This window comes from Nomascus leucogenys, chromosome 7b (assembly GCF_006542625.1).
Source record: "Nomascus leucogenys isolate Asia chromosome 7b, Asia_NLE_v1, whole genome shotgun sequence".
In the NCBI taxonomy this organism is placed as follows: domain Eukaryota; kingdom Metazoa; phylum Chordata; class Mammalia; order Primates; family Hylobatidae; genus Nomascus; species Nomascus leucogenys.
In genome coordinates this window covers 96,032,790-96,050,915 of record NC_044387.1, presented here as the reverse complement: position 1 = coordinate 96,050,915, position 18,126 = coordinate 96,032,790, and the positions used below count along the sequence as shown (strand labels likewise).

The window sequence follows — 18,126 nt, the reverse complement described above, 5'->3', positions numbered from 1 at the left end:
ATAGAAATTTCAAGACCTATGCATTATTAGAACTATAGAAGAGTTTAGCAAATTTGCTTCTTATATGACTTATTTTTAAAATCCAATAATGTGTTCCTTTACTTCAGTCAAAAAAAGGCTTGAGGCCGAGCGCAGTGGCTCACGCTTGTAATCCCAGCACTTTGGGAGGCCGAGGCGGGCGGATCACGAGGTCAGGAGATCGAGACCACGGCGAAACCCCGTCTCTACTAAAAATACAAAAAAATTAGCCAGGCGTGGTTGCAGGCGCCTGTAGTCCCAGCTACTCGGAGAGGCTGAGGCAGGAGAATGGCGTGAACCCGGGAGGCGGAGCTTGCAGTGAGCCGAGATCGCGCCACTGCACTCCAGCCTGGGCGACAGAGCGAGACTCCGTCTCAAAAAAAAAAAAAAAAAAAAAGACTTGGGAGATTTAGTATAAAATACCTCTAAAAGAAATCAAAATACTTAGGAATAAAAACAAAAAAAAATGCAAACCTCCTAGGGAGAACATTTTAAAACATTCTTAAAATATATGAAAAGAAGTTCTCGACATGTGGAAAGAGATCTCATGTTCATGGAAAGAGATTCAATTTGTAAAAATGTTAATTAGGTCTGATTAATCTATGAAGTTAATTTAAGTTCAAGAAATATAAGTTCACCTCCCCCTCATTATATTTGAAAGCTGATTCTAAAATGTATATACATGACCAAAAATCAAGATTAACTAAGGCACTGTAAAAATATATATGTTAGACATTTAATTGCTATGGAATTAGTATTCAGAACTTACAAATAATATCTATAGAATAATACCAAAAAGCGAACGATAACTGTGGGAAAATGAGTGAAGGGCATGAATATACATTTCTCAAAAGAGGAAAATCATTGGCTAATTGCATGAAAATATTCTCAACTTTATGAGATACTTAAGGAAGTCATATTAAGATATATAATTAATACTCATGTAAACTAAAAAATTTATCTTTGGTAACATTTAAAAATTATTAAGTATAGAAGAGGTAGAACAGTAGGATTCTCAGATAGTTCTTAGGGAAATTTAAATTGGCACGAGCACTTTGAAGGGCTTTTTAACACATGTATTATTGAAGACACACATACTCTCCTACCCAATGATTCCACACATACGCACACCTCAGACTTCCAGGGAAAATTTTAAATGTATGCACTAAACGTATATAAAACTATTCATTGTAATTTTTTACAGCTGTTTACAAATTGGAAACAATATTAAATGTTTATCAACGGATTCGCATATATCATTAAAAGATTGAGGAACAAATTGTGAAAAGAGACATATAAGAAGATATTCTTGATATCTAATCAAAACCTACAAAACAGGCCACGTGTGGTGGCTCATGCCTGTAATCCCAGCACTTTGAGAGGCTGAGGTAGGTGGGTCACTTGAGGTCAGAAGTTTGAGACCAGACCAGCCGGCCAACATGGTGAAACCCTGTCTCTACTAAAAATATAAAAATTAGCTGGGCGTGGTGGCTCATGCCTGTAATCCCAGCTACTTGGGAGGCTGAGGCAGGAGAATCACTTGAACCCAGGAAGGGGAGGTTGCAGTGAGCAGAGATTGCACCACTGCACTCCAGCCTGGGCAACAGGGCAAGACTCCATCTCAAAAAAAAAAAAAAAGAAAAAAGAAAACCTACAAAACAATACTAACTATGGTGTGTATATATATCTGTATACACACAGACACACACACGCACACACACACATATTAAATTATAAGGACAACATACAGGAATAAAAACACTCCAGTCCTGAGTGATTATTAACAGGAGGTAGGGCTGAAGAAGATATAAGGAAAGGAATGCAGTTAGAGAACACGTGTGATCGGCCTTATACTTTATTTTCTATGTTGGGTGGTAGTACAAGTGTTTATTATTTTGGTCTGAAGAGTTAAAAAAAGAAAATAAGAATGAATAATAACTGTGCATAAAATCTTAGTGGCTAAATTGTGGCATTGAACAGAGTTTGAAGATCAGAGATACGTCCACTAAGTGAAGGTCTCCGTATTTCTGCTAAACTGCTTGGATGATAATTGCATTTGTTGACGAAAGCTATCAAGCATATTAGAAATCTTAAAGAACTTTCTCTACTTCAACTCCCTATAGCAGTTTTACTCTGAAATCACACTTGTGTTGATTTATTGCTGTTTAAAGTGAGTATTAATATTTTTAACTTCAATCGTAAGTTCTTTGAGTATGAGAATAATTTCTTCAACTTTTTTGTGTGTCTCTCACAGCATCTGGCAACATGTTGGGCACATGGGAAGCAGTTAAACGTTTTTGTTTTTGGATGAACACAAATATTCATGTTGTAATAAGACTTTACAATCAGGGCCTTTTCCTACATCAAATGCCTTTGGGTCTACTACTTACATAAGTGTAGACAGATATCCAGGTGGTTCAAAGAATGGGCTTTGGGGTCAGAATGCCTATGTTTAAATCCCATCTTCACCACCCTGTTACTTGCTACAAAGAATTTAATCTTTTTGTTTCGATTTCCTCCCCTATCAAAATGGGGACAATAGTAATTACCTGACAGGGCTGTTGTGGTGAAGGTTAAATGGGATATACACTTTTTAGAAACTTAGAACAATGCCTGGATATACACTTTGTAGAGACTTAGAACAATGCCTCACACATGTGAAGTGCTGAGTATAATTGTCATTAATATTAATACAATTGCACCTATCATACTTCGTTCCAATTGTTTGTCTCTCTCTTCCATCTTTGCTATTAGCTCTGTTAGAGCAGGAAACTACATCTGTCATTTCACCTGGCTCAGCTTCAGATACCTAGTACTCATTGAATAAATGCAACTTGAGTGACAGAGTGAGCTATGAAGTTTATTCTTTGGTGAGCTCAATTTAAAGTAGAATTTTTGTGACCACAGAGAATCAGCTTGGGCCAATTTTTGTGATCTCTTTCTTAATTAGTAGCAGTGTTTGGATTTTGAGTAAACAGAGGCCACTGCTGCTTACTCATTGCATAGTTTTTAACCCCTCATGCTTTCTGCCATGTTTTATGGGAAACATAATTACCAAAAAGAGATTTGGATTACTCTTGCTTTCTGGCATTTTGGAGAAAACAAAACTATTTAGAAGTTTTAAAATTTGGATCACCTTTATGGTTATAGGAATGCATAAGTACTTAGAACTGATCTTTCTATAAAAGGGTAAGTTTGGCCCAAAGACTGTCACCCTTGAATTTTTCTGTCTCTCCTTACTGTAATCAGCATTTATGACGATACAGCTTTCCCTTCCTAGAGGAAAGATGAAGCACAATTAATATTTCCCAGCTCCCTTTTTGTTTTGCTGGTTGCTCTTTGAAATATCTCATTATAATTTTGCCTTCAACTGCTGGGGAATGACATTTGTTATATATGAACATGATATGTATCTCCCCAAGTTATTGTAAATTATGTTCACCCTCTAAAATATTTTGTGGAAGCAGACAAACATAAGATAAGGTATGTGTAAGCCACTGAGTTTGTTCATTCATTTATTTGTACATCATTATTCTTTTATTCATTCATTCATGCATGCATGCATTCAACAAGTATCTATTGAAAGCTTACTATGTGCTTGTCTTGTGAGAGGGGAAAAGATAGAGGCCATTATCTCGTGGAGCTTATAGGCTGCAGGCCAGGGGGGAAGATACATATATATAGAACTGACTCTCTCTATATATCTATATTGCAGACTATATCTATATGTATATTGCAGACTTTGAGGAATAGCTCTGTAATGGCATGTGATATGAATACTAAAAGAGGCCTATGCTCTCGGAAAAGTTTTGCCTGATGATAACACTTTCCAGCTGAGATCTGAGTAGATCTAGCTATCTGAGGGTAGAAGGAAAAGTGTTTTAGGAAGAAGAAACAACGTTCACAAATGGACGATTTTAAGAAATTGGAAGGAGATGAATGAATGAACAGCAGGGGGACATTATGCCGAAGAGGCGAGCTCCTGCCAGGTCATGTTCAATCTTTCCAGCCAGTTCTATCCTAAGAACACTGGAAAAGCATTCACCAGTTGTAAACAGGCCTATGACATACTCATGACAAGAGCCCTGGTAATTATGTGAAAATACAATATTAATAGATTGGAGAGGAAAGGTCTTGGTAAGAAAGAGCCTAAGATACCCAAAAGGTAATTTCTTGGGGGTAAATATTAATGGGTTTGCCATTGTCTACCTTTAGGCTCCAATCTTATAGAGTACAAGCTAGGTCTTAGGAGCGTCTTCTTCTTCAGTATGCTAAAAAAACTAAGGAGCAAGACTCAGACTTGGATATTCCAGCACGGGACTACTGAATACCTTGGGGATACAATGTCTGATAAATAATAAAAGAGAGTTTCCGCCCATGCAGCCAGATGTTGGTCTATTACGTGTTCTCAGCAGAGTATGTCTCCCCCTCCATAGGCCTTCATGTATTCTCTTTCAACTGTTCAGAAAATGTTATCTTTCTCCCCAACAATCTGCCTCCCCCTTTTTTCCCATCGAATTTCATCTCCTTTGGGTGAAAGGTCACCTGCTTTGATCAGGTCAGATCAAACTGTACCTTCTAGGAAACCAGGAAAACTTTTCCAACTATCAAAACTAAATATAGGTTATATATCCTTGAGGTAGGCTCATGTGGCATCTAATGCATTTTTATTTTTATTCAGTAGCACTTGTCATTCAGCATTGTGATTTTTGGTCTGTCTTATGCTACTAGGCTATAAGCCAAATTAGGAATTTGTCTCCTTAGTATCCCTTTTGCCTACATCAATTTCCTGTAAGAATGCTTCATAAACACTTTTACAATTCAGAATAAAAAGAAATGGGGTAATGATACTACTGTGAACACCATGATCATTCTGTGAATTGACTGCTTTCTATGGTTATATAACTCCGAAGAATGTTATGGTCATTTTATAACGGACTGAAAACATTGCAGTGTTTATGGTGGTTTTGACTTTCTTTAAGAAAATGTTGGCCGGGCGTGGTGGCTCACGCCTGTAATCCCAGCACTTTGGGAGGCGGAGGCGGGCGGATCACGAAGTCAGGAGACCGAGACCATCCTGCCTAACACGGTGAAACCCCATCTCTATTACAAATACAAAAAAAAATTAGTCAGGCATGGTGGCGGGCGCCTGTAGTCCCAGCTATTCGGGAGGCTGAGGCTGGAGAATGGCGTGAACCCGGGAGGCGGAGCCTGCAGTGAGTGGAGATCGCGCCACTGCACTCCAGCCTGGGCGACAGAGCGAGACTCCGTCTCAAAACTAAAAATAAAAAAAAGAAAAGAAAAGAAAATGTTATGGAAGTTAGTTTCTGACCTGGAGCTTAAAGTAGCAGACAAAAGGGTCCTTTTTCTCTGTCAAAATATATGAAGATCCCAACTAAGAGATTTCATTCTAGAGATAGTTAATTCTGTGTCTGAAACATTTGAGGTAGAATAAAAGGCAGTTTCTAAATCGTGTTCTTGCCTGTTAGTCCTATGCACTGGGCTAGGTTTTCATGATCTTCTTTTCCACATCTCCTCTCTGTTCTCTGACCCAGGGACTGCGAACATTTTTCCCCCTCACTTTTTATAGTTAATGCGGTATTTGGAACCACAACTTCTTTAATCTGTTAACTCTACATTATCAACATTGTATCACAAAGATGACTGTATTACACAGTAGAGGAATATGTCAATATTTACTCAGTGTATATAATAATGTGTTTATCCATAAAGATAAGATGAAGTGTTAAAGGCAGCTCCAAATTAAGATTAATTAAGAAAAACGAAAGAGAATTATAATGGTTTTGGATTGAGTGAGCTCACACAGGAAAAAAGTAATATACATTATAAACATTTCTTAGACAGTATTTGAAAGGGAAATCTGACTTGATAAAAATATAATCATATTTTTAACCACCTAGTTAACTTATATTTGTTTTATTTTATTTTTTAGAGGCAGGGTCTTACCCTGTGGCCCAGGCTGCAGCGCAGTGATGTGATCATAGCTCACTGCAGCCTCAACCTCCCAGGCTCCCGTGATTCCCCTGCCTCAGCCTCCCTAGTAGCTGGGACTATAGGTGTGCACCACCATGGCTGGATAATTTGTTTTTTAAAATATCTGTGGTGGCCAGGTGTGGTGGCTCATGCCTGTAATCCCAGCACTTTGGGAGGCCGAGGCGGGCGGATCACCTGAGGTTGGGAGTTCGAGACCAGCCTGACCAACATGGAGAAACCCCATCTCTGCTAAAAATACAAAATTAACTGGGCAAGGTGGCACATGCCTGTAATCCCAGATACTTGGGAGGCTGAGGCAGGAGAATTGATTGAACCCGGGAGGCAGAGGTTGCAGTGAGCTGAGATCATGCCATTGCACTTCAGGCTGGTCAACAAGAGCAAAACTCCATCTCAAAAAAAAAAAAAAAAAAAAGAAAAAAAAGGAAAAAGAAAAAAAAATAGAAAATATTTGTGGTGATGAGGTCTGTCTATGTTGCCTAGGCTGGTCTCAAACTCCTGGCCTCAAAATGTGTTTGGATTACAGGCATGAGCCACTGCATACAGCCCACGTATTTTAAATAAATGACTAAGAGTAGAGTGGGGCAAATACAATATGATACAATGGAAAGAGTATTAGATGAGGCATTTCAGTCCCCATGAGGACACATCATTGCTAGTTATTAAGCTTCATATAGTATATTTTATAATTCATAAAGCAAAACTACTATAATGTCAAGCAATTTTCTTTTCTAACTAGTTTAAGATACTGGAGGTTCAAAATATTTTTACTTCAAATGAGATCCAAATTTTAAAAAATAATCTTAAAACCACCATTAGCAACAACAACTTGGCTGGGCTTGGTGGCTCACGCCTGTAATCCCAGCACTCTGGGAGGCTGAAGTGGGTGGATCACCTGAGGTCAGGAATTCGAGACCAGCCTGGCCAACATGGTGAAACCAACCCCGTCTCCACTAAAAATACAAAGACTAACTGGGTGTGGTGGTGCATGCCTGTAATTCCAGCTACTCAGGAGGCTGAGGCAGGAGAATCGCTCAAACCCTGGAGACAGAAGTTGCAGCGAGCCGAGATCGTGCTACTGCACTCCGGCCTGGACAAAAGAGTGAGACTCTGTCTCAAAAAAAAAAAAAAAAAAAAAAAAAAAAAAAAAAAGGAGAAAAGCATCAACAACTCAACTGCCATCAAACAGGAGGAAGGGGAAAGGGGGAGTGCGTTTTTAATGGGCACAGAGTTTCAGTTTGTGGAGATGAAAAGGTCCTGGAGATAGCTGGTGGCCATGGTCACAGAATGATGTGAACGTACCTAATGCCACTGAACTACAGATTTAAAAATGATCAAAATGGCAATTTTTTCTTGTACATTTTACCCCAATAACAAATACTGAAAGCCTACTGACAGGTGATTGCTGCGAGGAGGCTATGTATGTGTATGCATCTCTCTTAATTCATTTGACAAGCGTCCATTCGGACGGGCTCTGAAGACTTTTTCATATATTTTAAACATTGGTATAAGTTGATGTTGACTTATGTTGGTAACAATTGTCACATGAAAAAGCCTGTTTTAGACAAAAAGTGAATGGTTGTATGAGCGTGTTCTGCTGCAAAATTTCCAGAAGAAAAAGAAATCATGGATATTTAAAAAATTTCCTTTCCCTCTCATTTCCCTCTCTTTTGCTTTCTATGTGTGGTGAAAAAGAAAGCTATGAACTGAGGCTGATTTCTGAAGATGCTGAAGATACTCATAAAGAAACAGAACAGGAAGGCAAATTAGCCGAACATTAGGCAAGAAATCAACAGACATGGGTTCTAAGACTTACTTGGTCATTTATTAGCCCAGTCTCTAGGTGTCCCTGAGCATCCGTTTTTTGTTTTTTTTTTTTTCAACATAAAGTGGGGGAAATTATGCTTTTCCCATTTGACTTACAATGGGTTACTGTATGTAATCATGTTTTATAGATTGTAAAGTGTTCTAAAAATTTAAGGTGGCATTATTGTATCCGCTGGCACTACAATAAACAATTGCTTTCACTAATGATTTCCATGGTATAAAAGGAATGAAGAATCTAAATGAGGAGCGTGGCTCCGTTCTGTGTTGATTATATGCCAGGTTATGTCAGCCTAGGGATGAGTTGAAGCAGAGAGGCTGCTACAATTTGGCTTTTTGATTTCCCTTATGGTTTCTCTCTCTCAATCTGTGCACTGAGCAAGCAGCTCTCTCAAGAACCCTTGAATACAAATTGATATATATTCAGAAGAGATAGGTTTTGAGTTATTTGAACTCCAGTTATTTTTGGACAAAATTCATTTGAAAAGAGAAAATAATAACAAATGATTATACAAGTAAGAGGACTAAACATTCATTTATGAGAAATAAAGTGGAATGCAGTAATTGTGTTTCCACTAAATAGTTGCTTTTGTAATATTTAGAGGGTGATGTGCAACATGCTGCTGGCCTGCTTTAAAGAATGCATGTGAAATACAAGCTATAATGCAAGAAACAGATGCTATGGATGATGAGGATCTGAGCTATTTTTCATTAAAGGCAGAGAGTTACAGTTATATCTGCGTGTGTGTCCTTGTGTGTGTATGTGTGTGTCTCTGTGTGTGTGTGTGCTTGTGTGTGTGTTTCTCTCCCTCTGTGTGTGTGTGCTGGCTGATTTGGAGATGAAGACAGAGGCAAGGACCCTTTCTTTCTACTCTAGGAAAGGTTTATGCTCCTTGAAAGAGATACTGTTTATTTTCTTGCTATACCTTTTGTGAAGTATTGAGACTCTTGGACTGTGCCCTGTCACTCAGTAGGCTGAAGTACAAATGCTAATTTATTGCCAGACTGCAGCATTGTGATTTGCATTCCAAATCAGCTTGCAGATTCCCATTATAAATTGCTATCCTCTTGTTTCTTATCTAAAATTTGTTCCTCCCTTACATCACTCTTCTCATTCCCTAACACTGACCTTTAAAGAAATTCCCTTTCAAGAGATTCTCATTGGAAATCAGCAGCTTTCGTGGGCTAAAATCGTAACAATAAATAACAAAGACATCAATAGGGTTTTTCCTTCCAGTGGTTTTCTCCCTTTTACTTAAGAGTCATATGGCACTAAGTAAAATAATTACTTAAAACATGTATCTCTCAGGCTTAGAGCTTTATACTCACTCCTTTGACAGCCACGCTTCCATTTCTTTTTAAATCTCAAAGGTGTGGGATTACAAGTCCTGTCTTAGTAATAAACTTTTGCAGATAAACCCTGAGATGGTATAACTGCATCCTTTCTTGGCACCTTAAATCAAATTAACTAAATACTTAGTGAGGAGAGAAAAGGAAAACACAGTTTTTTGCAACGTATCTGACTGGGTGAGAAGCCACTGCTGCAGCATAAAGAACCGACGGGAATCTGGGCTTTCCCACTCTGGAAGCGAAGGGGGGAATTATGGGTTGGTGGTCGGCTTCATGTTAGGAGGACACCCCTCCATCTGTTCACAGCTCAGCCTGTTTCCAATTTAAAGCCCAGATTTCAAATACAAACCTCAATTTCTTTTCCCCATTTTAAATGCAAAGCAAGACTTGTGAATCATAGTGTCTCTGCTCCTGGGATTCAGACCAAATTTCCCCTCAAAATTCTCGGGCTATTTGTTTGAATACCTGCTTACAGTGGTACACAATGGGCAGCTTTGAGAAGAAAAATTGATAATCTTCACGGAAGAGTAATTTGAATGAAATTACACTTGACAGCCCGTCTCCAAGCAAACAAGAGGAACGAGGGAGCCTGAGCTAAGCTCTGAGGACTTGCCCAAGCCACTGCTGTTGGAGCTTCCCAGGAAAAAAAAAAAAAAAAAAAAAAAAAAAAAAAAAAACCAGTTTTTCCAACATCTAATTGAGCTTTTGATTAATTCCGTGTACCAGATTCTACTGAAGAAAGGTAGCCATGGAAGAGAATATGGAAGAGGGACAGACACAAAAAGGTACTGTGCTAAAAAGCGTTTATTTGTAACTAAGTAATTATTTTGCAGTTTCCTTGTTTGCTTTAGACACTTGCCAGTAAGGCTAATGAATGTTTCTCTCTTGGAAGGCATTTTGTTCCTTCCTCTCCTTTAGTCTGTTCCTCACTTGCAGTAATGTCTGGCACGAATGTTGTCATTATTTGCAAATCTTTCAGATATAAGTACCGAAATGCAGAGTCGAGTATTAGTGAGAAGAGCATTGCGGTATTGTTGTGAACTATTCCTTAGACCACTCTTTGTTAACCTTCATTTATTTCGTGATTTCACGCTTGCCGAGCTGGGTCAGGGATCCCTAGTGTGAGCCACAAATACAATATTTGGAGTTAGTTAAAAATTTGGTGATGGAACCATTATCCATACCTTTGCATGGACATCTGACAGAACAAAGACCAAGACTATTAATTATCTTTCGATTGGTGCACCTTTTTAAAACAATCTTTAAAAACTAAAAACTAAAAATGAGAATGCAGTATAGGTTTAAGTAGATGGAGCAAAAGTTCATAAATTTTCAGGGTGTATGGAAGCGTTAAGATTTTCCTTTCTATATAGTTGACTGTAATCAACTTCTGAGTAATAATGTTAAAGGAAATTTTTCGATGTGTTTTTAAAGCTTGTCTAGGTATATCCGGCTGTATGAGTTAAAGTGAAATTGCCATTTTTGCAGGTTGAAATGGTCAAATATTGGTAATTTGGAATGATTCAATCAACTCGAGAATTGTTTAAATGTGTCAAATGGTAGCTTCAGAGGGAGCTAGCTTTCACCCCAGATAGGCAGCTTTTCTCTCGTCTGCTGTCGGGCTTATGTAATGTCAGAGAAAATGGTCTCATTTTCTTAGTACTGAAACAGTAACACAGGTAATACTACATAAAGGTAATATTCAAGAGTAGTGTTGAAAAACATTCAGCTATCAAAGTTAATTTCAAATGTGTATAAAGGCACTTATTTTAAAAAACTGTATTTTATGTGATAAAATATATAGGGTGGAAGCACAGTATAGTTACCATATTTTTAGCCATTTAGCTATGCTGGGTTTCTTCTCTTAATGTACACACACACACTTTGAGGCATATATGGTGCATACACACACACACACACGTAATAAAGGACCATTGATATTAAATATATAAAGGTTTTATATAAGCAAGAGATAATAGATAAGTTCATTTCCCAGTTTTAGTCCTTAGTACCCTTATTAATGATAATCTGAAATAGAAACACAAAAATCTACATTAATAGCATGTGATCTATTTTTAAATTTAAAAAACCTCAGCTCCCTTTATTATATGCGCGAATAGCCTAAGCGTTCATCAGTGATTGTAAATGGGACATTTTAATGGTAATTTCTGTTCTTACAAGGCATCTCAGTGGACTATTTTAATTTAGAATAAAATATCTTATGACAACATCTTTTTTGTAATACCTAATAATGATATTTATTGGCCGATCAATTTGCTGAAGGAAAGATAAAAAACATTTTAAATAGAGGAATGATATTCATTACACTAAATAAAACCTTGAGTTAAATCATGGATTGTGGTAACAGGTTGAATGTGTCTGAGCAATCCTTGGTAGATGCAGGAACCAAGAAAAATGATGTAATTAGTTGTGATGTTTTTTTCCCAGGTAACACTGAAAAGCTTTCTTTTATGGGGGTGGAGGTGGCCATGCCGTGAGGGGAAGATTTCTGTCACAGTGGGTTTTTCGTCATTAATATATGCACCAGCAACAGTGGTGGAAAGCAATTTTAAATCAGAAAAAATGTTTAGTGGTCTATCAGTTTGTAAATGTATATGAATACAATATTTATGATTTAGGTTTTTTTCTTAATTAAGAAAAGAAGATTTAATTTTCTTCACTCTTGATCTTCTGTTCCTCTCAACTACGCCTATGACACCTTTTCTATATAAGTTTGTTGTTAGAAAGTTACATTTGAATCGAAATGCTCTGTCGATATGTGCGTGGGTTGTAACTGTGAAATTACTGAAGGAACAATTTGACAAGCAGACAAAATCGTTAGAGATTTTTCAAGAGTTTAGGTGGAGAGACTTAATGATCTATCTAAAGCAAAGCAGCATTTTGTGTTAGTTCTTAACCTGTTTTTCCTAAACTGCATAGGATTTTCTTAAGCAATAATTCAGATAGCACAGAGTTTTCTTCCATTTGCAAGAAGTAAGTGGTTTTCAGTCTTTTCTTAAAATTTAGACCTTGTCTTTCCTGTTACATGTCACCAAGACTTAAAATTCACATCAGTGTTTACACATATTACCTTGCAAATACAACTAGAATGTAAAATTGAGTGGTTTCATGAATTAATTGCAATTTCATATGTTTGAAAATATATATACTTGATGCTTAAGCACTTAAAAAGATCATCCATAAGAAATATATTTTTCTTCATAGTGAGAGCCCACTCCCCTCTCTAGCTTTAAAAGACAATTGAGAATAGTCCTAACTTTCATCCTAATTTAAGTATATGTGTTCAGCCAGAGAGAGGATAATTTAAAAGTATGGGTGACTTCACCCACCAGCCGTTCTGTTCAGTGAGCCCATGCTTGATGTGAAACTGAGATGAGGATCATTAATCTGTTGCTCCATCAATTTCTGCCACCCTCCCCAAAGGTGAATATCTCATTCTGCTGGGGGGAGTCTAGTATTTTAAGAAACATATATTTTTTTGGTAAAACATGGCCTCTAAATGAAAGCCATTTACTTCATCTTGTGTTCAGCCAAAACAATGGTATTCTAGTATAGAAAAAAAAAAGGAAAAAAGAAAAGAGTGTTTTGAATTTGGTCTTTACTATGGCCATAATAAACCTAGCATCATCTGTCACCAAAATCAAGAGCCATTGTCACAAAATCATGGCAACAAGGACCCCAATTACTGCAGAGAGGTTGAGCAAAGTGAATAAAGATATTTTTATGAAGATTTAACAGGTACGCATTTATGACTTGTAGCCATGCAACTGTTTCTAGAACATTTTGCCAAATCTTATGAGAAAATATGTAAATGATTTTTGGGTTTCTAATTAGGAGTGAATTGGTGAATACACATTCAGGTCGCCAGACAAGTGGGTGACCATCTCTTCATGGACAGCCCTAATGAAGGCCTTGCTGAATTAGGAGGGTTTCACAGAGGAAGGCTGATGAATCAATAAGTAAAGGGAGCAACAAAACTGTATAGAGATAAAAAGAAAACAGCAATGGACAGAAAGAGCCAGCAGGCTGGAGTCTTCATAAATTGGCTGAACTGTTCCAAACAGCCAAAACCCTGATGGCTTTAATTTCTGAACATGAACATTTTATGAAACAGGTCTCAAAATTACATGGAATATACCAGAAAGTTTTGATCAGCACAAAAGATAACAGCCACAGTGTCGCTCACCATATTTTTCTAGTGTAATAAACCAGCAGCTTATATGACTCTGTGCTGTCAATGTCAACTACTGACTTTTCCAACACCAAAGCCCCGCCTACCATCGCCTCAGTGGAATCAATTCTTGGTGACTCTCAGGGACTGGGTCACTAGCAAATGTAGATGATCAAGCTGAATGTGATCAAATGACCAGTTCCATCATTTCAAACAGCAATATACAGCCAAAGTTCAATGGTCATTGTTCATCCTTAGCTCAATAGCACTAACCTATTTGTCATTTCAGCATCTCTTTAACTTATTAAAACCAACAAGAATACATAAATGAAAGGAGAGGGTACAGGTTTATTTTCTTTGTTTTTCATATCGATGTTAATGTTGATCTATCTCATTATTTAAAATACTGTACAATTATTGTTGACAAGAGACCCCTTCATCATATACTTTATACATTTATACACACATATTACTATAAAGGAATCTATGCACAAAAGGATATACTGTATATTGTACTTAATATACAGTATATTTAATATACAGTACAGCTTATAGGCTGACTAAAAGTCTCTTCAGACATTTTTTGTGTGTGTAAGATTATTTTTATCTTGAAAGATGACTCTAGAACCTAACCTTTCCTTAAGCAGACATCATCCCTGAAGAAGAGACACCACTATAATCAACGAAAGAAAGAGGCAGCTTTGGCTTTAGGAGACTAGGAAATATTGGCCAACCTATATCGCCCGGTGACTTCAGTGCCAGACACTGGCCTAAGGACTTTACCTAAATGAACTCATTGGCTCTTCACAATAACCTTAAGTGGTACTAATATTGAGGAAAATAAATATCAAATAGGTTAATTGACTAGACCAAAGTCACATAGTAGTAAATAGTAGAGCTGGGCTCAATACAATCAGAATGAGTCCAGGTTCTGAACTTTCAACCTCACTCTCTACACTAGATGTCCACAGCTGCCTGCCTGGCAGCCACACTCCTTCGAAGGACTGCCTCCCCAACATGCTTCCATCGCACTCATCAGCTATGATCTGTAATTTATGGTTGTGTTCCTTACCACCAACTCTGGCTTCTTTTTCATTGCCAGATATGAAAACTTTTTCAAGGGCAGCCAATCTGTAAGTGCACTAGCAATCTACGACTTGTAAGTCGTGAATTGAATCCAAAAAGATGAGTTGGTTCAATTGGCCTTCTTTCTTGAGAACTGGGAAAAGATGACTCTCAGTATGCTCTGAGGATCTCTTTATCCCACAGCAAATTTTCATAATAACTATGCTGCCCCATCTTTCAGCTACTCTGGGTGAATCTCTATTCTTTGCAATCAAAAGACCTCTAAATAAAACAAATCTTCAGATCCTTTTAGGAGTCTTACATAAAGAGGCTTAGTGCTAAGAAATTTTCCCTGAGTTTAACCTGGTGAGTCGAAGCTGAATCAACTGTATATTTAATGTACTAAATTTCAACTTTGACACCACTCTTTGGTATATTCTTGATGATTTTTATTTTTTTCCCCTCACTGATCTTTGATTTTTTACAATTTAAATAAATTCGTCCCTAAATCATTGCCTACCAGTAAGTATTGGTAGTATAATATTTGGAGAACTATTGCAAAGAAATTAAAGAGACAGAATGTGTCTGGTTTATTAATAGATTTATAGTCCTTAACATGTCATTGAAGTCTGTAGACTAGTGGCTAAGAAAATAACAAAAACAACATCAAAAATCTTTAAGCAGTCATTTAAGTGTAAGAATTAATAATTTGCTTCTTAGCTGTTGGCTACTTACAGACCTATGAAAAGGGAACTGGTTTTATCCATCTAGTGGACAGACTTCATTTCAGCAAATACTGTCACAAATCATCTCTTCAGCTGCCATTTCTATATTTGGGTAAAAAGGCTAGAAGAAACATAGAGAATCAGATTTTATAAAGCATATAGGAAAAATCTGTCCTAAGATTTGACAGCTATGCTTTTACTAGCATTGTGCTTAACCTGAAGTGTCCTCCTGGGTATAAGAAATTACTTTTACCCCTTGGTATTTTCAAATGTAGTTCTACAACATCTGTCAGTAGGGAAAATTAGTTATATTTTTAATAATGTTCAATAGATATTCGTAGAACTTCTGCATTGTTGTGGTTATTATGTCTGCTGTGGTTTAGATATAACATTTTAGGATTTTGTCATTTTATATTTTCCTTGGATCAGTTGCTAATTATGGTTTCTTTTAGTGTCTGTGGTACTGTTTATCTCAGAGATCCAAAATATCAATAACACATTTCTAACATCTTGTTCGGATGAAAGATATGAATAGATTTTTCACAATGTCATTAAAATGAGTGAATTCACCTTTGCAAATGAAAGTGCTTGATATAGTTGCTTCATTAATTCCTTGAATTAAAGTTTAAATATTTAAAGAGACTAAATGAAAAGTACAGCATGATAGATAGATAGATATTGATAGTGTCCTTGGAGTGATGACTTCTAAGAAATGGTTTTTAGAAATTAATTATTCCTTAATTCATCAGAAGACAATGGCTCATGAGGGATTCATAGGATACAGGAGATAACTTCTAGTTTGTCCATTGCGAACTCCATTTCCCCCAAGCAAAAACCCCTCCCCACCATTCAAAATGTTTGACAGTTTTCTTTTTCATACATCGAAGGCAGACTGCCTGGCTTACTTTCAAAAATCCTTTTGGATAGCATCCATACTAACAGGTGGCACAGCTGTGGATTAGCTGATATTATAAAAATAATTCATGTTTTTCCACGTGCTTTCAGGTTGTGACCATTGTCTTGGATATTCTTAATCCAACAGTAACTTACTTCTTTGTACTGTGAACAATACAAAGAAAGAAAAACAGAAGATAACTGATTTTTTTTTTTCAAATTGTGAGTGGGAATTCTAACTTTGGTCAAAGATGCGAGTCAGTTCCTTATTGGAGTCTGTTTATAGAGTTTACTAGGGAATTAAGTTATAATATGAGAAAATCTGAGGTCAGAGGAAAAAAGGAAGAATGACTGTTGGCTTTTAAATGATGTGTATTAAGAGATGTCAACATGTTAGAACATTAACTGCTGTCTATATCCAGATTCATTTCCCAAAGAAAGAAAGACACTTTCTCACATTGTTTAAATTGTTTAATGTTTTTGGACTTAAATTTTTATCGTATGGGAAATGATGTGTTTTAGTATACTTACCTCCATCAAAGAGAGGAATTAGATGGACTCTATCCCTGAGAATGATGCTAGAAACATAAAAGAGATTGTTCATATTGCCTCCTATTAGGGGGTGGTCATGCTTTTTCTTGGTTATCAAGTAAAAGTGAGGCAATTAAAGTATTTTGCTAATTAGCATTCTTCACTGATTTATAATAGAACTTTCAATGTCTGGGAAACTATTTTCTACATTTTTATGGTTGCAATTAGTATTCCCCATTAGAAAGGTTATTTGAATGGTGAATTACCTATTCTTTCTTAACAAAAATAAAATATCGGAGAAAAACTTTACACCTGTATTTATTCCCTGATTGTTGTTTTATGCAACAAAGTTTAGTAAATAATTCAAATAAAGAACTAGTACATGGCCAAATTTCCTTCCTCCCAAAACTTGACAGCATTTTTTTTGAGATTCTTCTACACATTTCTTGTGTTGGTGGATATCTACTTTAATTTTTTTGTTTTGTTTTGTTTTGTTTTGTTGAGACGGAGTCGCCCAGGCTGGAGTGCAGTGGCGCAATCTCGGCTCACTGCAAGCTCCGCCTCCCGGGTTCACGCCATTCTCCTGCCTCAGCCTCCGAGTAGCTGGGACGCCCGCCACCACGCCCAGCTAATTTTTTGTATTTTTAGTAGAGACAGCGTTTCACTGTGTTAGCCAGGATGGTCTCGAGCCCCTGACCTCGTGATCCGCCCGCCTCGGCCTCCCAAAATGCTGGTATTACAGGCGTGAGCCACCTTGCCCGACCCACTTTCATTTTTAACAGCCTATACCGTATCAGTTTTTCTGTTCAGTTTAGTTATTGAACATCAGAAACATAAATTAAGTACTTTTACTAGCATGATTTATTTTTCAAGGAAAATATTAATAATAATAGCTAATATTTAATAATCCAGGCACTGTTCTAAGCATTTCATATGCAGTGTCTAATGTCAATATATCTTAACACTAGTTAATAAATATTGATTACCGTTTTTTAATAAACATCAAATGTTCTTTGACTTTATGGTCACACTATTTGGTCAATGGCCATTGGGTTCAAACTCTACAGGAAACTAAGAGAAAACCCCACACGAACATCCAGAGAAAAAAAGAATTGTCATGTAACAAAATGAGATAGTCTTCCATTTCACCAGAAGGGAGAATGAGCCAAATGATTTCTCCGTTTTTCTAGTTAAAAATTTATTTTTCCCATAATAAGGGCATTTAAATTCAAATTTTTGGAAGCACAGACTGTACATTTGAGTGGCAGTAAGGAATTATATTTATTTTTCTTCAAACACCTTTCAGTATTTCAATATTCAATAATAGAATTCATTATTAAAATAAGGGTCGAGCATTGTTTGAGCAATGGAACTCTTAGATATGACACTGAATGTGGTTTGTCCATTTAAAACCAACCATAGGCTTTGAGAGTCTCTGTCTTAAATTGTACCCATGTATTACCAAAGCCAGATTCATTTAGTGGTTTATTGTCTCAGAGACTTTATTTTAGTTTT

At 36.9% G+C, this 18,126-nt stretch overlaps 1 protein-coding gene across 3 annotated transcripts in view; it reads left to right on the top strand.

Annotated features, from left to right (window-relative positions):
- Positions 1-18,126, top strand: part of GPM6A (glycoprotein M6A) — a 370,645-nt gene that overhangs the window by 181,473 nt on the left and 171,046 nt on the right. The window contains exon 1 of one of the 3 annotated variants that reach the window (XM_003276677.3): positions 8,941-9,989. The exons of the other annotated variants lie outside the window; for them this stretch is intronic. Coding sequence (XP_003276725.1) covers positions 9,953-9,989 — 37 coding nt within the window. The 5' untranslated portion in view covers positions 8,941-9,952. Of the gene's footprint in view, positions 1-8,940; positions 9,990-18,126 lie in introns of those variants that run through there. 3 annotated transcript variants of the gene reach the window in all.